The following is a 27,351-nucleotide window of genomic DNA, read 5'->3' on the forward strand; positions in this document are numbered from 1 at the left end:
TTATAAGGAGACTATCTATATCTTAAAAGTTGCCATGTGGGTAGGGATCGCATAAAAGTAATCCGTGACAATGACAGACAAGCCTTTTGAAATATTCTATCACTTGTGACGAGCATCAATCATAAAAATCATGGAATCTCCCCGTTTTATGAACTTTCGAGGTTTCAAAATAATACGAAAAACCCTTAGTTGTTCTTCCGATGCAACAGCGTGGATCAGTATTCAAGACGAACGTTTGCTCTTCCATTAAAAGTGTCTTCCGGACCCTTGGGTCTAAAGACAACTGTAATGAAGGAGAAAGCGTTCGTCATGAATTTTGACCCACGCAATTTCACCGGAAGGTCAAGAATAATGTTCAAAAACCACTGCAAAAGCTGTTTCTCCACTACGGTATGCATAAAAAAACTGCTATCCGGACCCACCGAAACGGTGGTGACCCTCACGTGCATGCATAGGCGGATTTAGGGGAGGGGCACGTCCCCCATCCCCCAGACGCTTCAAAAATTGACAAGATTTTTATGTCAAGATTAAGACAAGATGCGGTTATAATAACGTTCGTTTGCTTTTGTGCATTACGGAGCCTCAATAATTTAATTTAACAGATATAACTTTCATATAACTGCCGCGAAACAGTGGAGCAGGATCTCAGAAACTGGTTTCTGAGATCCTGCTCTAATTCCTATAGGCTATCCAAATTCTTAGATCCTAGAATAATTCCTAGACCCCTAATTATGGAATTTTGACGTCACTCGTAGCTCCATTGCAATCATTTTGGGTGGTGCATAGCATTCCTCGAGACTCATTTTTCAGGGACTTAGTTAAAAACTGAATCGGATCTGCGATAATCAAAAATAAATTTTCGTACGGACGGCGAATTCCAATATTTCATGTTCTTGAAAAAATGTTTTTATAAAGAACTGGAGGTAATGATGAAATTATTTTCTTCGGAAATGTATTTAACCTTCCATCTGATGAGTTTATGACTTAACCTACTTTTTGGGTCAGATTGAACAACCCTATTACATCAAGACAGTTTGAATGCATTTTATTTTTCCCAATATATATTATCTGACGCACTTAGTGGCACTATCTCGATAATTCGTCGCATATTGTAAACATGTCTTACTGGAGGTCTTGAATTGAAGAAAGCGGCGCACTTTGGGCTGAAATCGAAAAAAACTCGCATAAACCTCAAAAAAAAATTTTGTTTTGAGCAATGAAGTTGAAATATTGCACGATTGTAATCAAAACATTAGAGTATGTTTTGACGCATACTGTTTTCATAGGTTACTTTTCCAACAAAGTACGTTTAAAAAAAAACAGAAACTTAGGGCTAAAAGTAAATGATACACTTTTTTTTAATTATGCAATGAAAATAAAACCAAAAATTAACGATGTTATCAAATATTTTTTATTGTTGATTCTCATCAACTTTGACGACTTAGCTGTAATATTTGCGACCGATGTGATAAAAAATTGCGGACCCTTTTTTTCCTCGAATTTTTGTGATAACGTAGGATTATAAAAAAGGTCATAGAATGACCCCGGGATATTCACACCACACATAGGAAAAAGCCTATCCAACGAAATGATCTTAGGATTTTTCTCCTCATAGAAAAATCTTCCAATTTCGTAGGTATATTAATTAATGGTTTCGCCATTAGTGAGCCCCGTCGTCCTTCATGGCGGCGCGGTTTTTCCCCTCTTTTCTATCCCTAATCTCTACCTAGAAGCGTCGACGGGCTCCTATCGCGGTGGCGCACAGTGGTCGCAAATCTAAAAAAGTTGGCCAAAAGTCATTTTTTCGACTTTTTACAAGGAATTTTTGAATTATGTATTCGGATTCTGCAGGATATGGCCTACAATATTTCGTACCTGATAGGTCTGTGATTATTATGCTGACTTGTGTGACCCGTCAAACATGCGCATGTTCAGCCCAAAACGCTCGACGCGTAGGAATAGTCAATTTTAGGGAAATTCAATTTAATAAATGATTATTTTAATTTAATGGTATTCATCTGTCAATTTTTACGGTAAGTTTGCATATTTTTCCACAATATCATGATAAGTTTTGTTCATTTCAGTATTTCTTATAACAACATTTAATTATTTATAATGTTTGCTTTTTTTGGGCCTATTTTTAGTAAAATGTGTCGATATAGTTTTGTGCTCCTTCGTGCTCCTCGAAGATTCCTATGCACAATCCTTGGGATGAGTATATACAACAAGATGGAGAATATTGCCTATACTTGTCTATCCGACATCTAGAGGGTTTTAAGTTAAGCGGTGCACTACTCCGCTGAGGGCGGCTGGCCGGCGGAAGTCCGAATGGCATTATCGCTCAAAATTCCAGTATCGGTGGTCGAACTCGCTTGATGTATTCTTAACATAATTCTACATCCTGTGAGATTTCATACTTCAAGTGCTTCACGCCTATCGTATGTACACTTCTTGTATGTACACTCTCCTTCAAATATTCATGAAACCAATGAGGGCTGGTTTTCATGCTCTAATGAGACAAATTATGCGTGATCAAAAGCTACTACATAAGTAACTATGCGAGAAACTTACAGTAACCGCTAGATACTTTTCTCTGCAAAACTTTCCTCATATTTTTATAGAGAAGAGATCCCTTACATGTTGGACAGCGTTGTCAGCACGTTATTCCGAAATAAGGTCTTGGAACTAGGAGAAATAAATGCTCCCTAAACCCCTTGCCGCCAAGAATTGTTCGCAGGATCATTTTGACAGCCTGTAGACGTATGAATATGTATCCCCTCACCATGTATGTGGTGAATATTTCCACTCAGTTTTATTTAATGATTTTCTAAGTGAACAAGTGTTGTGCTCCGAACTGTGTTAACTCAGATTACACGAGTAGCTTCTCCTGTAATCTCCTGTATCCAAATCTCCTGTAATCTCCAGATAATTGAAGCACTTGGTTTGCCTTGGCATTTAAATTTCAAGATGAACAAGGAAATGAAATCAATCATGCCAAAAATATTCTGACGCGCTCTATGCGAAGAATTTTTTTCCCGAAATATCTGAGAAAGTGGAATCAAAGCTCGAGGACAGATGAGCATTTCAAAGAGACGTTCAAAAACTGGTTGCACAAGGAATTGAAACTCCCTCCAGGAGCATACCAATCTCCCTCTCACATCCAGTGAGTGCAAATGATTACCATGCATGCACAGTTGGCGAATATATGCAATGTGTAAAAATAATCATTAATTAATCTCAATCATCATACTTTCAAGGTGGAGTTTCGATTCAGGATTTTATTTCAGACAATATGAAATTACGTGTAATTATAGAATCATTATAAATAAGAAATATTGGACTTGTTTAAATCATTTTGAAAAATCTACGAACAGATACTTTACATGCATGAAATGTAATTATTAATGTGATTTGCAATTTTCATTACAGGTATCGATTAAAGACTTATCCATCGACTTTCAGTGATACTAAAATCCCTATCCTGTGGCTATGAGATAAATAATGAAGCCTTCAGCCAATATTGCATGGAAACAGCTAAGCTGTACATCGAGCTTCATGGTTGGTATTATATGCCGCCCATGGTACCATAAATACTGATACGTGGAACAGCAATTGCCAAAGAATCCTTTCTTCCAATTGGAGTTTTAACGGAGGAAGCGTTGGAGGCCAGGAACGTAGACATGAGGAAATTCCGAAAGCACTGTGCAAGAAAATCCTCAAGAGTGTTAAATAATGAAGATATCTTTTCAAGGATTCCTTTTAATATCTGAACAATACATTTTAATTACATGAGGTATTCCTTAAAAAACGAGCTCAGCATATCAGGTAAGGTGAGGTGAAAATCTGCTAATTTTAAGTGATTCGTAGGGCTACAAAGAATCAGGTGGAGTAACATTGGACGATGATTCTTTTAAAATTCGTTTTCAGTGATGCATAAAAGTGATTACACCCATGCCTCACTTAGTGCAAGGGGTGCGTTCCTTGGGATCTTTCTGCTAAACGAATTAGCGTTGCAGGAGGTCGTTTTAACATTGGGAAGATAGGGATGCGTTCCCGGTAGCATAAGTGTTGGGTATCGAATTTCCTATAAACCACATATATTCCTATTTACAGCATTAGAAGCCTTTTATATAAATATTTAGAGTTTAAAATATCTTTAAAGATTGTAGGCACGCATTAAAAGATGTTTTTTATCGTTAAAATAAATTTGTACGTGTTTTTTAAATTCCAAACATCTGAACGGGTGGCCTAACATCCAGGAAAAATGCCTCCTATCTCAGGGGTTTGCAATGCATTGCCAGCAATTGACGAATTTTCAAACCAGTCTAAAAACAATTCTTGTATCACCCAGGCCCTTTTGTTGCTTATCCAAATAACAGACAAATGCTACTTTTGAATACCATTTCATTGCTCGAGGAATTGGCGAATGATAAGTCATAACTGGCTTTAATTTGAAGTTCCCCAAGGCATTAGCATCAAGTACCAACTTGTGAAACGATCTTTATATGCCTTGAAACCTAACTCAGGTTTTTCTTCCCTGAAAATGAATGAACAACATTGCATTCTCTTCTAAAACAATTCCGTCTTGTCGACAAAAACTAGTTGAGGGGGAAAGGATCCACTCTCAATCACAGATTGGAGTTCATCGGAAACTGTTGCGGCGACGGCGATATCATCACTTGCAGATTCACCTGATATCGTAGCACTAAAACGACTGCTCGAAGTTTATAAACTTCTGGAACCAACCGGAGCTTCCACTAAATGTCAACGCGCAATATCGCTTTGACGCTCTTTATTGACGCAGAGGGCCTACTGCTGCTGGGAAGAAGTGAAGCCATTGTGCCATTGTGTTTGAGACTCTCTCACGGACCCTTTTACGCATTGATGCTATTTATACGCAACTGGGCCTCCGCTCCCCGGTGACCTTGAAGGCTGGACGGGTGGACCCTTTACGTGGTAGTCAATTCGCCCGATAACCTACGACGGCAAAAATGACGTATCAAACCGTATGGCTTAAAAAAAACTCATTTCCACTAGCTCCAAACTTAATTAATGATCTAAATTAACTGATGTTATTCAGTTAAGGCAACGAGAAAAATTACTTCGGTGGGTCGGCTGTCTAGACGCATGACTAGTTATGTTTTTGTCCCTTGCGCAGCAATGGATTTCGGCGAATATGTAAACAAAGAATAAAATATGAGGCAAGCAATACTATTAATGTGCGCAACATGAGTGTAATTTCGTGTGTACTTAGCGCAAGTTCACATTTTTTCAAGAGAGTATTAAAGGTTATTTGATTAAGCTAAGCAGCGTTGGAATGTTTCCCCGAGGAACGAATTGGCGTGTATCGAAATTGCGCTAAGCGAGGCATGGGTGTATATTGAAAATTAAACATTATTCGCCTCAATGTCCTAAATATAAGTCAATTTACTTGATCTAATGTAATTTATCAAATACATGGAAGCCAAAAATGAATAACTGTGAGTAGTTTTTCGGATTTCGGTATCTCGCCGACTATGCTGCAGGCCACGGGTTCGAATCTCATCAATTTCACGTCGTAAGTTATACCATGACTTTTAACTAAAAAATATGTATCTTTTACATTAAAATTTTACTGTTTTAAGGTTTCCATTACCAACAAGTTATTGCCAATCGCAATGGCATCTATATCGAGATTTTCTAAAAATTGTTTAACCCTTATAGGCTGCGGGAACGTTTTTAAACGTTCTGCATGGTGAGTGCGGGAAAAACGTTTTTCTACGTTTGACCAGATTTTCTTACCACTGGCAGACTTTCCTTAGGATTTTATTGCCATCCTTTCCGCGGTTGCTTGAACTCGGCCCAACCTAGTGGCAGAGAGCACAAAGGCGTCTTTCGAGGACTGGATACCCTCACCACGGGGAGCGCTACCCAGATTATCCCTTCTTCGAGAGAGAGGTCTCTCCGCGGCACATTCACGAAGAAAACAATTCCAATGAATCCTTACATTTCCTAGGAATTTTTTAATCTTGTCATTATCCATTAGCCGGGGAAACTTATTTGAAAGCATTGGTTATTCTTTCTTATACTTTCGGTGGTGGGTCTGTCGCACCTGCGTAATTACCAAGGACATTTCTTTCCTTTGAGTATTATAATCTCGTTCTGGATTTCCCACCGAATGGGTTTCCCTTCGAATATCCTGTCTTTTCCACATGCTCTATTGATCTTTGCTCAGTTTTTCCAGAGTTTCGGTGGTGTACGTTTGCTCCTAATCAAGTACCCACTCGAGTGACTACATTTTGTGAATCTCTTCATTTATTTTCACTATAGATAGTGAAAATTTGCCATCTCGGCCAAAAAGGAGAAAGGTTTCTCTCAAGGATGAAGTTCTCAATATTTTATTCGACTCTGATTGTGAGAGTGAGGACGGAAATTTTTACGATGTGTCTGTGTCTATCAGGGTATCAGGGATACTGAGACGGATGAGGATGATGCCAATGATTCCGGCGATGGTGGTCCATTCAATTTGGCTGAGGACATTGAATCCGCATCATCTTCTTGGTCCAGGACTGATGATTTTACTCCTCAGATTTTCCAGTTCAACAGCTCCTCATCTGGTGTAATATCGGACCACCTGCATGAGAATGCCTATTATAACCTTTATTATCCATTACCTTTACCTACCGCATCCAAACATACGTTCCAAATGCTCCCCAAAGTTCAAATCGGCTGAAGTATGGTTGAAATATTGAGGAATATGGTTAAAAATCAATGGATTTTTTTACTGTTTGATATCAAATCGCTCATAAAAATGTCATGCTGGCCAAATTTGAGGAAAAAAATTCATTTACATTCAATTTAGATAAAGTAACGTTCAAATATTTTAATTCCAATTATGATTCTTAGAAAGGGCTCAATTGTATTCATGGTCTGTCGTCAGGGGGTAGGGTGGGTAGTCCCGGATTATGAGGGTCCACTACCTGCTAGACACACACAAAAATATCTTCCCCGCTCATGTCCCGCACACAGTGGCAGAAAAATTTTGACGCTCCCGCAGCTAAAGGGTTAAATAACAACAGCTCAAAAAATGCTAAAATGAAGAGATAGCATTAAATATAATGCCAAAATCAGATTTAAGCGATCAAAATCAGTAAGGAACTTCCATTTTGTTGCTAATTTAGGTAAAATTACGACGTTATTAATTTTCCCAGCTTTTTTTTATTTGGGACCACTGTGCGGCGCCTCCCTCCTATCTTCCTTCCCATTCATTCCCCTCCCCAGGTGATCGGGCGTATTAGTTGAATTATTGAGTCCCTGCCCCGGTGTGTTTGTATCCTTTAAAGGGTCCCCCTTGGATCCTTATTTAATACAACTAAGTCTCTAAGGTTTGATCCATGAGGGATGATCTGCGACTGCCAGCATCGACAAAATTAAGATTTTTCGACAAAAGCACAGCTGGCTGTTGCCCATGGGGTATTCCGTACTTGACAGATATGGGAAATGAATCTTCTATAGCAAAGGAAATGAATTAAATCATTAATGCATAAGTACAAAATTTCTTTTCCATTTACTATAATCTGATTTCTTCACTGTTTTGTGATATTTTTCGTTGGTACATTACAAGCTGGTGGGCTCTGATATCAGTAATTTTTTTGCCCGTAAGGAGCAATAGAACAAGGACCCAAGTCACTCTCAGATTTTGACACCACAATTACAGCAAAAATTTTAAACTGTACCAACAAAGAAATCATCTGCGACCGTTAGCAACATAAAAAAAATCTATTTATTGACCATGCCACACAGTCCGAGGCTTCTCCCTGAACACATGGAATGCTGGGTGGCAGCTTATGCTTAAAAGCATTATGGATAGCCTTTGTCATGGATATGTTTATACCCCCTCTCCTAATGGAACCCCCAAAGAAATTTCTGACCACAGCCTAGATTTTTTCTCTCGACACTAGCCTTTAAAGGTGTCAATATTAGATATCAGAACAGTACCAAGTTTATTGCACTATGTATGATTTTAACAGTTGAATTTCCTCGACAAAAGTCATTTCTTATAATTATTTACTCCCCAAGTTTTACATCTTACCATTATATTCAGAGCTATCAAAATTCTGTATCACAAATTAAAACAAAAATCCGTGTAGGGTTGCTAATCTGTATGGGGCCAGGAGAAATTCTTTTCCATCTGTTTAGAACATGTGATTTTTCAAGAGTAATAATTTTTCTCCATTATCTACTTTTTATTTTATGAGAATCTCGTCTTTGTAATTGCCTTACAATGCCTCAATGATCAATTCTGAGCTATCGAAGTAATGCCCCATGGTGGTTCAAAATCTGAAAAAGCTGGTCAAAAGTCATTTTTTCAACTTTTTTGGAGGAATTTTTGAAGGTACTATTCGTATTCTACACTATATGATCTATGATATTGGCTAGTACTACGACCATTTTGTGGCTCATTGTAGTTTGTATAAATGGACAAACATGAGTCCTCCGGGATAAAAATACCTGAAACCACTAGTCTTGAAAATGGTACAGTGTAACCGAAACTAGTCGGCAATAAAGTGTGTGTTTTTTGTAGAAAAGCTAAGAAATTTCCTTCCAAACATTAAATATGGAATTCTACAAAGTAAAGGCCTCAACAATTCAGTGCAAAAATACCTGAGGCGTAAAATCACTCATTTTTATGTGAGTGGAAGAATATCTTCCATGAGCATCCGCCAGACGCTGCTCTTAGAGCAAGCATCCTGGCATCAGCTGGAAAAATATTAGAAAAATATGAGCATACAAACAAAGGCAATTAAGAAGCACAGAAAGAAAGCAGGCAGATATGTCTTGCCCACGCATGCTTGAGGCATGGCATTCAGAGGACTCAAACGGTGCATCGCATTCGCTGAGAGAAGGACCACGGGCATTTAAAGTCACACCTGAGGTGTTAACAACGCATTTGCTATAGTCACAGATTCAAGAGTGAGGACAAAGTTCGCGTGTGTGCGAGGTATTTTGAGATATCCTTCGTGGATTTTTTGCTTTGAGTGATATTGAATTCAGTTGGAAATTAGTTGAACTACGTGATCGATGGAAGGGATAAAAGGGACGAACATAAATATCCTTATTTATGTTTTATCCCATAGTCTCAGTCACAATATTCAGTAATTTAATTAAACTGGAAAAAAATATTAAGAGAAAAAGTTAGAATGCCTAAATGTTTGCTTTCAATCCTTGTACTTACCTCACCAAACAACTTGAAGGTCACTGATGCGAATTTCATCTTCGCCTTGAGGGCATTGACCATAAGGTATTATAATTTTGAATTGTTAAGCAAATTCATTAAAAAAAATGAAAGTATCAAAGGTTATGCATAAAAAATTTAACTTAGGCTGAACAGATAAAAATTGTATACGAACACAAATTACCATATCTTTAAAAACGGTCAACTTTAATTGTTTATATAATTTATAAATAATATTAAATTTAACAAATAACAGTCACAGATCTGAAAAAATAGCTCGATTTATTTGATGCGCATCAATCAACACCTTGAATGAATATTTGAATAAAATATCTATTTTTAACATTTAATTGTTTAAATAATAGTCCATTTAAAAACAATAATATCAAAGATACAACAAAAATAACTTCAAATTCGTATTCAGCGGACAAAATTCTTATAAAATGCTTCTTCATAATACAACAGTGACTAAGAATAAGAGCGGTAATAATTTCGACCACCTTTTTTCGATTTTGAACCACTGAGTTCCCTGAAAACTATGTGCCCTAACTTACATATTTGAATAGCGTGTTGCATAGATTCAAGGATATCAAAAAGTCATCAGAAAACCTTATTGTCACTAGTATACAGTAGGTAGGGTGACTCAGTAACGGGGAGAGTGGAGCATAATAAGAGTCGCTGAATCATGTTACAGAATTGAGAGATGGTTTGTATGATAAAATCCAGCTTGCGGCCTTAAAGGATAAGCCACTGATATGGACCTTTTTCATTAGGCTGATGGTTTACAATACTGAAGGCCATTACCTTGGATACTCATTTCCCTGCATTCCCTATAGATCTTTATGCCCCCACCCTTCATCATTCATCACTTTTAAATACATACAAGGCACTCACAAAACAACTTCTTGGTTAAAACTACCTAGCAGTCAAAATCCAGGTTAGTTAAATATAATTTTGTAGAATTATACCTTATTTTTTATCTGCTCAGATTTTCACTTTGCAAAACAAATTGTCTCCACCAAGTATCACCTAGGAACTTGCAACTTATTTGAGAAAATTCACTCACCAAATCACAGATACAATTCATTAAAAAATTACAGTTCAATTTACGAAGTTTGATCCTTTTTCAGCCCACTAAAATCTTCCAAAAAAAGATGCCTTCACCCGAGTGGCACCCAGGCTCTGACTGCCTTGCCACAGTTATCACACTGTCTGAAGTTTCAGATTAAATCCTTAGCCAAACTTGTTACAATTTGAAATAATGATAATACAAATAATACAAGACACCATTAACGCACATGATGGCATAAAAATATTTTCAAGTTTAAAATGACAATGATCTTTAATTCAAGAACTTACAAGCCTTTGACATACATCACTTGCTTTTTCTTTTCCCGTTGATTCTAATTTAGCCACTCTAGTTCCAAACTGCATGGCCCTTTTTGGAAAGGTGCAAACATTTCTCAAGCCAAGTTGAAGAGCCAATAGCCTCAGGAGAGCTTTGTCACCAACACCTGGTTTCAGAGTCAGCTGAGTCTTTAATTTGGAACTACTTCCTCTTCTGGGCATCTTTGCTTGAGCAACCACCTTCTCCCATGGAGCTAATGAAGATAGGTAAGAAACTACAGCTTCATCAAGGAATGGAAACCTTGGCTGGCGCCCATGGTCAGAGCATATTCTGTCATCTCTACCCATGTTTCTGGCAGGTAAATTCCGCACCTAAAAATATAGCATTGATTCTAAAAGTCAGATGAATTATTATCAAGATACAGAAAATACAACTTCAAATAGTTGCTAAAAATTAAGAATTAACTTGATAGACAGAGAAATCTTGATATAATTTTGAGTACCTGCTCCTTACAAGGGTGCTAATAAAAAGTTCAAAGCATTACAATTCAATAGACGGGTGCATATGCAATCAAGGAATTCATGATCTACTTGTGACCTTTAGATTAGTGAATCATAATCAATCATATAATTGAGGCACGTGCGAGTACTCAAAAATTCAAATCGAGTCGTTGGCACTCAACTCGAGTGCTTCGAGTATCATTACGAATTTCAAGTTGAGTAGTTTCAGTTACAGAGCTGTCAAGGACAGTAAGTCCAGCAACCTGCCGACAGGAAGCCCTATCATGATACTCATCTCATGTATTAACTATCGTTTTTAAAGTCAATAAGTCATTCATTCTAATGCCTTGTCCTGGGAATTTCAACTTGCTGTATAAGTACCACTCAACTAATATAGTAGTTGACATGGGTGCCAAATATCTTTTCGTCAGCCACGGCAGCTGACCATCTTCTGATCCAGTGGCATATTCGGAGCGATCGAAGTGGACCACAGCATCGCTCATACTTTCCTTTAATGTACTCTTTTACCCTATTCTACTTTCTTCACTCAAACACCGAGAAAATGCGTAAAAAAATTAAGGTAAGATTTCTGAAATAACGAAAAATATGTAACTTTAATTTTTTTAGCGGACAATGCTGGATTTCCTGGTGTTTCACATCATAAGTCATAGCCTTACTATGTATCAATAAAGTAATAAAGTTACATTTGTTGCATTTTGTTTCTTTCTTGAAATTACAAAAAAAGAGTGGCTAAGGTTTATTAAACGAAGGAAGAATATTGATGGGGAGAGAGATGTCTGCAACCATTTAAGTGACTCCCTTGATGCCATGGTAACCCTTGGCTTTAGAACTGAAATTTTTGTTCTTGAAATATTGTAAACATGAAAAGATAATTATTTTATTCTAAATTTGGTAAAATGAATTTTAAAGTAGCCAGCATACCAAAAAATGAAAATTTATGCTTCACCAGGCTCTTTCACAGACTGATACATATTACCTTCTTCAAATATAATGGTGCATCAATGGTCTTTATATTAAGTAACCCTATGAGTTACATTAGGTACGTGATGTGTGCTATATTAAATTCAAACAATTTTTCCACGATTGTAATCCTTAATAAATGTTTACATTATCAAGTATAAGTTATATAAATGTTGAAAGATGCATGGGACATGAATTTCACTCAATGTATTTGAAGGAGATGCAAGTATATACTATCTGCAACACCTCCCATGATACCACAATGTTGCCTAAGGACCCCTACTCACAAACTTGAAATAGTCACTATGTGGCTTAACAATCACAGATACAGCCTAATGGATTATATTTTTTCCTTAAGTGATGAGGAACCTCAACTCAGCACAAGCTAAAAGGAATGACTAACAAAATATTATTTGGTCATTTTTCAACTCCCTTTCTCTTGAAAAGTATGATGATGATGTCTCTAGGGTTGACCAAGAGATCCCAATTTTTCGGACCTTACCTTGGGTCAATTACTGAACTTCTTTCAAAAGGATAATTTTTCAAAAAAACAATCGATTTTTCCAATTCAACCCTCTGCACAAGCAATACAAACTCATTTAGGTGACTCCCAACAGTATTAAATCAAATTAAATTAAATGGATTCTTAGCTGTATAACAGTTTGCATGAGAAAATGAAATAAGTTAGTGCACAACTTTGGGCAATGCTTACAAGAGTGACTTACAGAAACGTAAACAGGTGGGGCTGGAAGAAAATCATGGAAGGAAACAAGATTCCCTTCTATAATATGCACACATTATTCAAGGGACTGACAGACACAAACAGACAGATCGATCCAAAGTAATAGTCATATGATAATCAGCACCCTTCTGTAACTTCATTTTGAGGCCCTTATCAATTAGCAGAAGTAAATGACATTACAAACCTGTCTTGACATCTCCGAGGCTAATTGTGGCCATCCTCCATCTTCTAATGCAGATCTATGACGTGAATAACCACCTAATTGTTCATCAGCACCATTTCCAAGGATTGCAACCTGTATTGATAACAAGCACACTTTTCAATTATGCTGTGCCTTTTCTTAAAGAGAAAGCCTTACCCTTAACTACCTCCATAACCGATTTCTAACAAATTTCACACCATACATACAGTAGAGTATACTTACCAGAATTGTCATACACGAAGAACACAATACTGTACACTACAATTACTTGTTAATAGTTTTTGGCAATATCTCACAAAATTGACATCACTTCGTTTACATTTATACTCACTCTTGCTGGGGAGGTATAGCTTTCCTTAATACTGAAGGCTTCTACACCATTTGCTCCTCTTATTGAGTGCAGGGTGCCAAATCCCCTGGCAGCAAACCACATTGCACATCCCAAGCTGTCGTCAAGGACCGTTTTCAAAGGATGGATTAAATCTGATATAAAGTCTTGGCGCACTTCATTCAGTTCAGCCACAGACACATCAATCTGAAAAATCAATTGGAAAAATAACGCTATTAATTTAGCATACCACGTTATTTTAATAGTACACTTTTTCAAGCAAATAATTTTAAAAACTAATAAAGAGCTGTTACAGTTTCCTTGAAATGTTGATTTCATTCACCTTTTCCATGCTTAAATCTTACCTGCAACTTGGACAACCATGGCTTGCCCACCCCCCCCCCCCCCCCCCAGTTTTCATCCTGGATACACTTTTGTGAACCTTATACTCCTAAGAGCTTTCATAAATGCATAGCACTAAATTAACTTAATCATGGCTGAATTTAGGCTAAACTAGCACATTGAGGGCAGCCAAGTGCTTATGATAAATCAAGACGTAAAGTGATCCTAAAAATTTCTAAACCGTCATTGATTCCATTGGTAAGAGGTACAGTCACTTTCAAAAGTCGGTCCCCACGACCAGCGCGAGCAACTACGTTTTCTGCTGCGCTCGAACTTCGGGTATTGCTTATGCCTTCTGTGCCTTGAATGGGCCAGTTTGACTTACTCTCACCATCCGCAAAATCTTACCGAGGCATTCTTCTTTACTCCTAGATTCTTCGCGACCTCCTCGACTCCTGGTGCCAGAGCACAGGCAAAGCATAAGTTCTCAGTCACGTGATTCTCACCGTTATAGTATTCTGAGGCGGATGGTCAGAGTAGTCTGGCTTGTACCGATCATTATGCTACAAACAAAAAACTACGCAAGCATAGTTTTCATCCAATAAAAATATACCGTGTCGGGTACCTGATGACTATTTCTGCGCAATTAACAAAAACGATATGTATTTGCTACCAAATATAAAACTTATGATGTAGCGATTTACGGTGCGGAAACTTAGACAACGACGAAAGATGGACAACAAAAGGATGAAGGTGAGTATAAAAAACAACGGAAAAGGTGAGATGGACAGAGAGGAAAAGAAACGAAGAAGTGCTATCCATAGAGGAGAGATTTGAGGTAAGGGGGAGGAAAAGGATGAAGGTAATGATATGGATAGAATGAAAGGGCCCTAATTCAATGGGCGTTACTCTTAATTTAAGAGGTAAGTTCAAGTTGGGAGGGGTGCAGGCGGGGTGATTTGTAAAATCTTCCATGTTCTCAAACTTCACCGTGATACCTTTAATAATACTCAAATATACTCCCTTTTTAATTTCAGAAGGGCAGGTAAATTATGTTTTTCTATGACCACCATAAACGGTTAACATACAATTATAATTCCACGCTGATGTTGCTTGCTCTATTTTCTTAAAAAAACACTGAACAATACTAATGTATGAGTATTCCCCAGAAAGAAAAGGACAACACTTCCTACGATGCGTTGTGGCGTACAAGCCTGTCATTTTATTCAATGCACATAAATATCGCGCTACTTCTTTCATTGAAACATTATAGCTTTCTTAAAAGCAAATCAAACCAATCCGATTTCTCATATGAAAAATATAATGCATGAGTTATAAATTATCTCATGGAACAATTTCCTTGCCGTTAGCTTTGCCCAGGTTAAAAAATGAAATACTTAATCTTATTTTCTATTTTGAGAATGTAAATAAGTTGCGGTATTCAAAATGTGGGTACCACTTGTGCTCTGAATAAACTTAAACTTGGGGAGTAACTGATTTTTCACTTGTAAACATTGAAAAATGTCGAAAATCCTTCGCCCTCGATTTGGGCGAACGCGAGCATGGATGGTAGCCGTAACGTAAAAAACAATATTAACATTGGCGTATATATTTTCGTATTTTTATCAAGACCGTGATGAGAAAAAAATTGGAGCATTATGCTCGAAATGTTCCGAAATTTTTATTTGTACTATATGTGCTGCATAAGTTTACCAAACGATTCGGATGTCCCTCTCACTTCCTCTGACGATGTGTTACTCGCCAAAAAAATCCTTAAATTCTTCTCCGCTTTCTTCGATGGTGGAATTGTTTGGCTACGGGGGGTGCGGGAGGAGGGTTCACCAGGGCCTTCCTACCTCTGAAATCGTGCTTGGGGCTTTTGGCGAGGGTTAAAGTAGTCAACTTGCACCATTTTCACAACCCAATCAAATCGGTCCCCAGCGGACAAGGAAAGCGTAAGCAATACGCGAAGGTCGACTTCGGAGAATAACAGAGACGGCTGCGCCAGGAATGTGGACCGACTTTTGAAAGTGACTGTACATCCACCAATAAATAATTTTTTACCAATTACCTCCACAAAATTCCATATCCTGTTGGGACGAAGTACTGCCAATTCTGCAACTGCTTGTTTTCCAGTGATTCTATCAGGAACATCATCAAAACTATGTTCAGCAGGGTGGATTATTGAAGTTTCTTTTCTAGGATTTTTCTTCCTTTTCTCTTTTTTGGATGTTCCACTAGTATTTTCTAATTAAAATATGACATATATATTAGAGCTTGTGACAAAAATCCAAACTGAAATAAATAACAAATTATAACACTTCATCAGCTTCATACTAATTGAAAATGAAATATCATTACTGGAGCAAAAAATATGCATAACATTTTTAAGAACAAGCCTTTAAAGTTTCAGAGCAAAAAGCTAAAATATTTTGCCCATTAGGAAGATAATGACCTTAAACCATACCGATGAAGGTACAATTTCACTGTGGCCCATTGCTTTGTTTCCAACCGTAAATATTTATTAAGTATGGAATTCTTTTGCAAAGCCGGCAAAAAAATATATAATCTGAAATTCAAAAACATATTTTTTACGATTTAGATGATTAACCATGTAGAGTAGAATCAAAACCTAGATTATAATAGGTAAACAATACATAAAAATACCTTCATTTAGTAAGATACAGTAGTAAAATTGTGACTTCATCAGTATGGTTAAATGCCATTATCATGTTTAATCAATTATAATGACATTATCATACTAAATCATGCTACCCACTTCATAAATTGCTCATACGAAAAATAATTAAGTCCCACAAAAATTTTTTTGATTGCCTTGATCAATAAAAAAAAAACAGTAAAGAGATATATTTTATTTTTCCCAGCTTAAATAATCAAAATTATTTTCTGATGAAATAAAAGTCACAAATCAGAGGTTCTCTTGCAATGTTTTTTTCTTAATACAAGACTTTTTTTTTATTAGTTTGTAAATTGGTAACATTATATAGAGTAGCTACTCATAAAAGGCAGGTTTTACTGTGGTTATTGATAGAAAAATCATCAAATCATCCACATATTTAAAATATAGTAATAGTTTTTACATGGCAGACAAGTAGAAATAATTAAAGCATTAGGCTTTACCAGAGTTTTCTAAATTATGTGGAAATCCCGAACTTCTCTCCTTAGCAAATGCCACATTCAGTAAATCAATTGATTCATTTTCAGGTACAAAGTGATCAACTAGAAGGGCTAAAACTGTTGAATCTATTCCACCAGAAAAGAGAACACAAACTTTGGGATGTGTACAATGTACATCAATTTCCACAGTGCTTCCAACATCTGAAATAAAAATATTCATCACCATTAAATCCACAAAATGAAAGAAAAACTTACTTGATATCTAAAGTATTACTGATAAGTATTTACAAGGCTCAAATTTCCATATTGGTTTCATTACACATGCAATTCCAACCCGTTAAATATTCACATGACAAAGCAGTCATGAAAAAACTACAAGTCTTTCGTAAAAATTTATCACTGAGGGTACAAATTAACCTCTTGCACTGAAAAGATGAGTCTAGCTCATGATGAACTTCCAATAACAAATCGCACAATGATGAGAGTAGCTCGTCATCAGATTTTCGTAAATTTATCGCTAATTTAGGGGAATGGTGAAAATATTTTGAAAGCTTGGTAATGTTAAAACATCCACAATGTGCATAAAGAACTCGTATTTCATTAAATATGATGCATTGGAAGGAATAAATGATATTCTACCCATAGTGATAGCTGCGTTCTCAATGATTAATAATCACTTCTTTCTTTCACTGCTTTGCGTTGATTACAAATAACAAAATATAATTTCCTTACCTACCATAACATTTAAAAAGAACTAGCAAAAAAATAAATAGAGGATAGGAGCACCATTTTCAGAAAATAAATTGAAGTGGAAGGGGTTAATCAAGTATTTACACGGCTGAAATTTATATATTGGTTTCATTACATATTTGCAATTCCAACCCAATAAAAATTCACATGAAAAAGCAGTCATGAAAAAACACGAGTCTCTCGTAAAACTTTATCACTAAGGGTACAAATTAATCACTAGTTGATCTTATTCATTAACAAACTTTCAGAGATAACATGTATTGCACAGAAATCCTAGTGTACACTTTTCTGGTTTTGTGAAGATTCCGTGGAGAGGTTAACAGAATATGCAACACATGTGTCCCTCATTGTAGGCAACAGTTTTGTCGGCATTGCAGCTACCTCCTTCATGTTGATGAATAGCAGAGTGGTGGTATCAACTGTCTTTAATCCTTTTAGTGGCAGCCAGCCGATCTATCGGCCCGAGAGGTATGTGCGAAGAATGCCACGAGCCGATCTATCCGCCGGGTGTATTTAAATTAATTTCAAAATTAAATATTTTTCCCAAGTTGTACGGAAGATATTACAACATAGGTGAACTTTTTAATCAATGACGTAAGTATTAGAAGTTTAAGTAAAAAAAATTAGCTTCAACACAATCACATTAGAATTTTTATTGAAATTTTAAGTAAAATCGTGCAAATTCATCAAAAAAGCCCTGGCATTCTTCGCGTACACCAGGTAAAAAAGGCTGGCACTAAAAGGGTTATTACACATTTGTCATAGTCAGGTGTCTTCTCATTATTCTCTCCTCCCTGGCATTATCCTTTACCTTTTTCTCATGAATTGGTTTGCGCACTCTTTTCCATGAATTAGATAGCTGGTATCTACCTTCCTTGTGAAGGTTTTAATGGATTTCATAATCTCATCAACCTGACAAAGCAGCAGCAATGCAAAAAGCAAAAAGTTGTAAAAAAAACTATTTTATCTTAACGAGGATTCATTGGCTGAACCCGGGAGAGTGATGTCGTTCATATGAAGGACGGAAAAGACAGTTTGAGAATTTTTAAGTTTAAAATATATTTCTCTACTTGGGATATTTATAATATCAACAAGTTTAAAGTGAAGCGGCTTGACTTGGGTGAATGAAATAAATAGATTTTCATCTAAAGATAAAAATCTATTTATTTCATTCTTATTGAAACACTATGTTAATTAACATTACCATGAAGCAACAAATCTTCACAATACAAGCCATCTCAATAAGGAGATCATCTCAATAAATTAAAAATACAAAATGGATGCAACGCACTATGTAAGTAGGAAAATGAGAATCATTAACTAACCTTTGATACAGTTTTTGCACAGCCCTGGTTGAGTTTTGACCCTTGTCTTTATTGACTCATTCAACAACTTGAGAAATGTCTCCAATCTAACATCAACATCAACCCAGGATTTTCTCACCACTTCAAGAGCTTCATTTGGAGGCAGAATAGAAATATTTTCAATGGATAAATACTGACTCTCTCCAACAACTTTGAGAAAGAGATTTCCAAAGTCAATTTGTGACTTGATTGTTTCCTCTACATTTGAAAAATTAAAATGGTTGACATCATAGTTTCCTGGAAGCTAAAATTTCACAAATCAATAAAAATGGTAGGTACAATAATATTTGATTTACTGAATTAAGATTTACCGATATGTATTTGACTGAATACATATAAGGCAGAAAATTGGAAAGGAAGGGTACTGTGCCAAACAAAAGGAGTAACATATATCTCATGTATTTAAAAAAAAAAAGGAATTTATACGAATTAGTAGCCAACAATGTTATCAATATATGTACTCTAAAACCAACTTCTGAACACTCGCTTACTCATATTAATGTTTGGTGTAAACAAGACGAGATACAACAAAAAGTCATACAATCAACCCCTCTAAAATCGCCTGAAACACTAGGAAAAAGTATCAAAACACTAAATTTTCTATTTTTATCTATTTATTCATTTACAAAAGAATATGGGATTAGTTAAAAAAATGGCCACCAAAATCTGATCATTGCGATTATAAAAAGGAAGATAACAATGAATTGTGATAACAATAAATTTAATTCTACAAACAAAAGAAGCAGAAGTGAAATAGGAAAGGAAAAAGAAGAAGATGGAGCCAAAACAAAAATATGAGAAAAATAAGGTAGGAAATTTACAACGTACTTTTTGATAAGTCACTATTTTCATGGCTCTTTTCTATATCAACAAAAATTTATTCATATAAAAGTGTGTATGTTGAAAGAATGATTAAGTTTCTTAAGAAAGTTGAGTTTCAGATGTTAGCAATAAATTGAGAATTACAGTGTTGAGTGTTATAATGGAACATGTGCCCAACTTTTCTCGTTGTATATGAAGCAAATAATTTATACTGTCAGGCTAATAGAAAATTTATTTTATTTTTGTAGTTCCTTATAAAAATGTTTTTTTTTCAGTAAAAATTTTATTTCACACTGTAATCTATATGCAATATGCTTTCTGAAAAATGAAAAAGAAGAAACTTTGTGCTGTGGCATTTTTTTAGTGTACCCCCACCCCAAAAATTTCTAGTACCCCCCCCAGAAATTCCTCTGAATTCCTCCGAACTTGTCCGTAGAAATCTCCCACTAAGGACTTTTTGCGCTAAGGTTTATCGCGCAAAGGCCCTTCGACTCAAAGGCTTGGAGACTCTAAGTCTCGGAAATATTGTCTCCGAACTCTGCCCTCCGAAATCTGTTAACCAAATCAGCCAACCAAACCAGCCAACTGAACCAGCCATACCTGGAGATCAAGACTTATATAGGTAGTACGGTGGAGGAATACCTACTCCTTGGCAATCAAGGGGAAGTGGGTGCTGAGGCATAAGAATGCAGTTTGGAGTGAGAAGTACTCCACTTGTCCCATCACAATTCTCTCTCCCTCCAACACCTCATCCCACTATGTCTCTCGCCTCCATGAATTCCAATGACTTGCCTCTACTAGCAATCACCCCAGTTGGTTATGTCTCCAACCCAGAAGATAGAGGAGAGAAATTCCGGCAGTACGCGGTTCTCCCCCAACCCCAGCTTGGATGACGGACGTTTTGCAGTGGTGCCAGTCAACAAGGGCGCCTACCGGCAGATTTACTCGGATTTACAGCTAATTTGAACATCGCCCTATTACCCCTCCACCCTGACACGTTTCGGAGCTCGCATTCTCTCTCTTGCTTCAGTGCTTGCAGTGGATAGATAGCTTGGCTGAGATGGGTGATTTCTGCAAACTTATACAGATTGTACTTAGTTTTTGGTAATGTTTCCTATGGGATCATTAGTTATCATCATTGTTTTCTGTAATAATTCTGATTTTGAATATTTTTACTTCTAATAGATATTGATTGAAAATAACTCGTAAATTTGTGACAATTGTTTCTTGAGTGCTGATTTCTTGTTTGTGGAGTCTTTCCCTTAACCAGCTTGTGACAGACGATTGGAGTTCCCTGTGCCTGGGGCTTACGTTCACTATCTCGAAGATTAACGATGTAATGCTGCAGTGCTTTCACACGAAATATTTATTCACACATTTACACTATTATGGTTTCAATGTAAGACGTAAACATCATGCTATACGCTTGTTTTACCAGTGAAAGTGAAACTATTACTTATTTCTAATATGGTCACTTGAAAAACAAAATGATTCTCAAGCAACAAATGGCATTTTAAAAATTGAAGAACTGTCATAGGGGCAGAGCCGCCTATGAGTGAAAGTAAGTATAATTTCTAATAAGCTACTAAAAACATGTCCCATTTGCCTATCCTTCTGGATTCTCCACAGTGATGCTTTAATCAATGTTAATAAATCACTATTTTCATCCATATTCTTACCCTGTAAATTCCTATGTACATATCAAGTCGCACAACTTTAATAGCAAGGAATATAGAACATACATTAGTAACTTAGGAAAAAATTTAGGATGAATTTCTCAGAGGGTATGAGTAAAAAAATATGCAACCTGGCCTGAAGATTCATCAATGCCAAATGCCAGCTCAGATGGCCTATGACTCCATTGATGTAGGGTAGGAATGGGTAATGCATCAGGATCAGTTGCAGAGAAGTCAAGAGAAAACAATCCAAAAGCTGGAACCTCTAAGTAGTCATCCTGCATGTGTAGATATATAGAAAACAAGGTATTAAATCTGGGCAGTAAGGAAGTGGCAAAATAAAGGAAACAGAGATAGTAAAACATATAGAAAAACTCACCGAGTGAGATCTTTCTGTTACAGATGTTATAGTGATGCTGGATGTATTCCTAAACCAAAGTAAACTGTGTCTCCCAAGAGGATCTCTACCAAACCAGAGAGTCTTTCTGCTTTCATTCCAATAAATTACACTCCAAGGACCGATCACTTCTGAAAAGGTACCACAAATACCAGCAGGTGTGTTTTCAGCCAAGGCTCTCAACAGAGCGGCTGTATCACCAACATCATCTGAAGCTTTCTGTAAATCATACAATGCTTTATGAAGGCTGCCCTAGAGCTAAATTATATATAATTTCAAAAACTCTTGAATTCTGTAACTTATATATAATTCGAAGACAATGGAGACAAAATTCAACATTTTAGGTATTTTTAATTCTAGAGGAAAGATGACTGATTTAGTCCAAAACTAAAGTGCAAAATTAATAGCCATTAGGTCAAGCAAGCTTAAAAATATATCTGTAAAAATATTACTTACATTTCAAATGGCGCTAAATAAACTGATACGATTTATTCTTCCACATTCAATTATGCATAAGTACCTTGTATTTTCCACCAAATATATCACCATTCCAAAGCAGAATGTTTCCAAACTCATCTGCAGCAGGCTGAGCAACAACTTTGCAACCTTGCATCCATAAAACATGGCCTTCAAAATAAAAATTCCAGCTCATATCCAGAAGATTAGAAGAAGATGTTCGGTCTGGTCCTCGCCTTTTCAATAACGTACTTCTTTTTGACTCCTGAAGTAATAAAAGGAATACAATCTCTAAGTATATAAATGTTAAAGTAAATACAATATCGGGAGAATACATCCGTCACTATATAAGTGTTATAGTTATTGAAAGTTGGACTAAAGATTAATAACAGAGGTTTTTATAATATGTACTTATGTACAAACCACGTAAGATATACTATAATTTGGCTTCTGGTAGAAATCATCAAATATTTATTTTTACATCGCTAATGCAATGGCAAATAATTAGCCTACACATATGCCTCCCAGCGAGGTCTCATCACAGTGGCAGTAACTTCGTGTTAACTAAGATTTCTTCAGGATGTATTTAACTTTGCCCGTGCATGCAAACGCTGGTGTAGATTTCCATAAATCAATTAGCTGTATTGTACTTACTTTATATCCGGAAAGATCATTACTACCACACTTATTGGATGTAATGGTACATAGTATACCACACATGCTAGAAATCTATTCAATATCTAATCGCAGGCTAATATCTCAAACCCACATAACTATTACGTTAAGGTCAAAAACTGTCTTCGCATGATATAACATGAGCAACGCCCCAATTCATAGTTAACCCTACGATGAAAACAATTTAAAAGTCACATACGACTACCAAAGCATATTCAAAAATATTTTTCTCGCAGACAATTGACGGAGAAATTTGCTTGATGCGCATTACGACATGTATTGATGAGGGAGATTGATGGATGTTGAAATATGTTTGTTGCGTGTGCTCTTTGCGTGATACTTTGTGGCGTGCGGCATATTTGACATTTGATCAATGCTTGTGTCCATTAAAAATGTTTAATAGCTTAAGTACAGATTACATTCTGTCGCATTTAATATGTTCGTGTTACAATTAGTGGATATAAACTGTTAATCGTTTCGTTTAACTTACACCGAAAATGCCTTCCCGGAGCGAAGATATACTCAAAGGCTTCATTGTGTATCCTTTTATCGAAATATTGTTTTCATTAATTCCAGTTCAAATTATAAAATATGTTTGAATATTCCTTAACTAGTTGTTAGAAATTGGATGAATTTACGTGATGCGGACACTGGCAAAATCTTGTGGCAGGGTAACGAGGATTTGTAAGTATGGGCTTAGTTTCTGGTTGATTAGAATACTTTCATTGATATATTTATTAAATTCTTGATATATTTTACTTCCACATGTGTTTATAGGTCAATTCCAGACGTAGAACATGAAGCTAAAGTACCCAAGAAAATTCTAAAATGCCGAGCCGTCTCAAGAGAAATAAATTTCTCTTCGGTAGAGCCGATGGAGAAATTCAGACTGGAACAGAAAGTTCTTTTCAAGGTAGTATATAGTTTATCGTGTTATTTTTTCTTCCTGAAACCTTTTTATAAGTATTTTTTTCTTCAGGGTCGATGTTTGGAAGAGTGGTTTTTTGAATTTGGCTTCGTTATTCCGAATTCTACTAATACCTGGCAGTCCCTGATTGAAGCTGCTCCAGAGTCGCAAATGATGCCGGCAAATGTCTTGAAGTAAGTTTTATGAATATTTTACAACCTTTAGCCGATTCTGGCTTTCTTTTGAGGTGGTGGGTGATGCATTAACTTCTGTAATCGATTGACTTGACATTTTTAATGGTGTCAATGTTTGTCTCTCGTTTTCAGTGGCAATGTGGTTATCGAAACGAAGTTTTATGATGATGATTTGTTGGTGTCTACATCCAATGTTCGCTTGTATTATGTGTAGTGTTATTTTACATATCACATATTGCCCTATGTACTTCTGCACCGTGTGCATACCAGTTTGGGTTTAGATGGAACGAGGCTGAGTGAGAGCACTTTCAAACTGTTACATTATAATTTTATGTAACACAGACTTTTCAACGAAAGGTATGATGTAGTGTTTTTATGTATGTATATACAAATGTTATTTTCACTTCGATAAAAAAATTATTTTCACTAGTGTGTTTACCAGTTATAAATTTGTTTATATACTTCAAGTGAGCATCTTATTAAAATATTGATTGTACTAAGATATATTGAAATATTTTACTTATAAGTTTTAGAAATTTGATAACAATCAGTGTTCTAGTGAAATCCAAATAAATGTGCATTTTGAATTTACTTTCTAATCCAAATATTGCTAATAATTTGCCTTCAGGACTGTACAATCAACTATGGGACCAATTCCATGCAAATTTTAACCAAGCTTTGATGTCACATTCAAAAAGTGTATAAGTTGTGATCGCACATTGATGGCAGACCTCTAGCCCTCACATGAGATAGAAATTCTACTATCACTCAAGTGTTGTATCTAAATGCAATTAAAAATCTCTAGTTGCACTATGTACTTCTACTAGGTGAAAATAAATTAATATTACAGATTTATGGGCTTAATTATTCCTCTTTATGATACCTATTACACACCAGAAATTAACAAAACAGGTCATACAATCCAGTTGACAGTTAATGTTCCGTGGGCTAACCTTTTGGAATCACCATTTCAAGGCTGGACTATAAATTGTCAATACCTCTTGCATTATCAATAGTATAACTAAAAGAAATGTTTTTTCAACATTGGTGAGTGGGTTGCACGTAAAATGTCATGCTTATTTGGGAAACTGGAATCTTATTCATGAAAAGATCAACAATGAGATGACTTCATTTTCAGTTGACGAAATAATGTACAAATGCCAAAGGTTCAGTTCACCAGGTCCAACTGTTTAAGGACGTGAATGTGACCACTGATTGACTCGAGTGGAAGTTTAACTAATCTGTACTTATGTATTTTCTGTAAGTCTTTCGTGGAGATATTATTTTAGTGACTCTGAAATAAATTCATAATTTTGAGGGGTGGGGCTTGACTAGGAGGCATAAATTGGATGGGGTTCACATACCCAACCCCTTGACCCTACCTCCTGGGCATAGCCTCGCAAATAACTTAGAGATACCGTTAAGATATTAGCAAAAAATGTCATAATTATTGGGATTGTATTATGTGAGAGTGAGAAATTTGTCTGAGTTGATGGATATTTTGTGGTTTCTGAAAAATTAAATATGTATTATGTTTTGTGGGAGGGAAGCTAATTTCATACGGTGAACTTAATCAAAGACTGGAATCCTGAATTCACCAGATATGTTCTCCTGCAGAAAAAAAGCTACTTCTACTCTTGAATTTTAATCCTTGAAAGTAATCAGATGGGCAATTTTTTTCATCAGGTCACATTTGTTTTTTGCTTTATATTTGCAGAAATACCAGTGGAATGATGTCTGTTGCATGAGTACACAAATAATATGTACTCAAATGTAAAAGGCTCCTTTTATTACCTCTTGGCTGGCCTCACTAATTTACCATTAGTTACACACGCTGGAGCAGTAGGAGCCATGTTCAAATTACAAATGAATCATGTATCTCTTCAATTTACTCCCATTTTCTTAAACATGCTCATTGGCTTTTCCGAGATCGACTTGATTTTAAAAATCCATTACGCAAGAATACATGGCTTAAGTTGACTTCTTCCTGAGTGTGAATTGATCTTAATTCAAGCAAGGCCGGATTTTCCTATAGGCTAATTTTGCTTCAGCCTAGGGCCTCAAGATCATGGCGGGCCTATATTAAAAAAAAAACAAATTGCTTGCAAAATTAAAATTGTAATATTCTTAAAACAGTGAACACTATTATTTAATTTACAAAGTTTAATACCAATCACAATGTTTCATTCAACATATTGGAGATGTATTTTATTATCTTTCATTTAATTTACATAGTACATACTTAAAAATGGGAAGTGAAAGGGCCTTTTAAGTGGAATAGCCCAAGGCCTCTTTTTATCTAAATCTGACCCTGCATTCAAGTGCTTTCTTGTTCCTACCTCCATTTGGGTACTTATAATCCTTAAAGCTCACTGAATTCAACTGTAAGGCTTAATTGTTCTAAAATCTGTGTGTTCCTGGTCTTTCTTCTATTTCAGAATTAGTACAATCTTCACAGAAAGGCCCTATGACAGTAGTAATAACTTCACCTCATGCATACCGCAAAAAGGACAAACCGCTTCATGTATCCATTGACAAGCTCTCTCATTCTAGACTTATATTATCTTCTATTCATTTTTACATTATCAGAACAGTTTCATGAACCTTATACTTCACAGTTATTAAGCATAGTGGTTATTGGTTCTTGGGGGAACAAAACATATTTTGTTTTTCAATATGCCAATATTTCAAAAAGAATAGCCTAAATCTATGTACATATACAAGTCATACTTGGTGATTTAACAGTTTGTTAATTGATCAATTTGGCAACAAAAATTGCTATTTGAATAGAGTCTGTTGACTTTTGGGTAAGGAATCATTCCTTTTTCTCAGCTGCTCAATTGATTCCATTCTTCGTCCTTTCCTTTACGAATGAAGGAATTTGGTGAGTAACTCCTGATAGAAGTCTCCGGAAGGTAATTCCACTAGAGGACGATTTTACATATCACCAGTACGTAAATTTCTCTCATCTTTCCGGCTTCAGTGAAAGATTATCCCAGTCACACTATGAAAATAGCCTTCTATGTATTTGCTATGCATTTTATTACCTAAATACCACATTTCTTCTGTGTCTCTTGTTTCTATTCAGAAGAGCTGTACCTTGTGTCTTTTGTGATAGCCAATTGATATTTTTGTCTTATATAAACTAGCTATGTACTTGAATACAGTATGCACATGGAAGAAGGAGGATACCCCTCCTTCTTCCATGTGCATACTGTAAAGGGGGCGGGACTATATTCGAACACATTTTGTTAACTTTTGCCGAAACTGAAGCCTCAAAATTAGGGGGGGGGGGAATATATTAGGAGAAATACG

The 27,351-nt window shown here is 36.1% G+C and overlaps 2 protein-coding genes across 5 annotated transcripts; one reads left to right on the forward strand and one right to left on the reverse strand.

The window, feature by feature from the left end:
- Positions 1–9,477: 9,477 nt before the first annotated feature.
- Positions 9,478–23,182, reverse strand: LOC124157320 (asparagine synthetase domain-containing protein 1). Of its 3 annotated transcripts, none has more exons than XM_046531947.1 (10): positions 22,915–23,182; positions 22,325–22,525; positions 21,787–22,023; positions 21,539–21,685; positions 18,871–19,153; positions 16,799–16,996; positions 15,729–15,904; positions 13,319–13,522; positions 12,970–13,080; positions 9,478–10,933 (listed from the first exon to the last, which is right to left on the reverse strand). In XM_046531947.1, exons 1-10 carry the CDS (start codon positions 22,978–22,980, stop codon positions 10,562–10,564), a joined length of 1,995 nt encoding a protein of 664 aa, XP_046387903.1. In that variant the 5' UTR covers positions 22,981–23,182; the 3' UTR covers positions 9,478–10,561. The 3 variants fall into 3 exon arrangements, with proteins under 3 accessions (XP_046387903.1, XP_046387904.1, XP_046387905.1); XM_046531948.1 differs by having other exon boundaries at positions 22,774–23,155; XM_046531949.1 differs by lacking the exon at positions 22,915–23,182 and adding an exon at positions 22,684–22,774.
- A 37-nt stretch (positions 23,183–23,219) lies between these two features.
- LOC124157321 (retinal rod rhodopsin-sensitive cGMP 3',5'-cyclic phosphodiesterase subunit delta) lies at positions 23,220–24,889 on the forward strand. 2 transcript variants are annotated; one of them, XM_046531950.1, is made up of 6 exons: positions 23,220–23,473; positions 23,557–23,619; positions 23,713–23,848; positions 23,915–24,036; positions 24,169–24,393; positions 24,665–24,889. In XM_046531950.1, exons 1-5 carry the CDS (start codon positions 23,433–23,435, stop codon positions 24,248–24,250), a joined length of 444 nt encoding a protein of 147 aa, XP_046387906.1. In that variant the 5' UTR covers positions 23,220–23,432; the 3' UTR covers positions 24,251–24,393; positions 24,665–24,889. The 2 variants fall into 2 exon arrangements, with proteins under 2 accessions (XP_046387906.1, XP_046387907.1); XM_046531951.1 differs by lacking the exon at positions 24,169–24,393.
- The last annotated feature ends 2,462 nt before the right edge of the window (positions 24,890–27,351 follow it).

The sequence above is a fragment of the Ischnura elegans genome, chromosome 4 (genome assembly GCF_921293095.1).
Source record: "Ischnura elegans chromosome 4, ioIscEleg1.1, whole genome shotgun sequence".
NCBI lineage: Eukaryota > Metazoa > Arthropoda > Insecta > Odonata > Coenagrionidae > Ischnura > Ischnura elegans.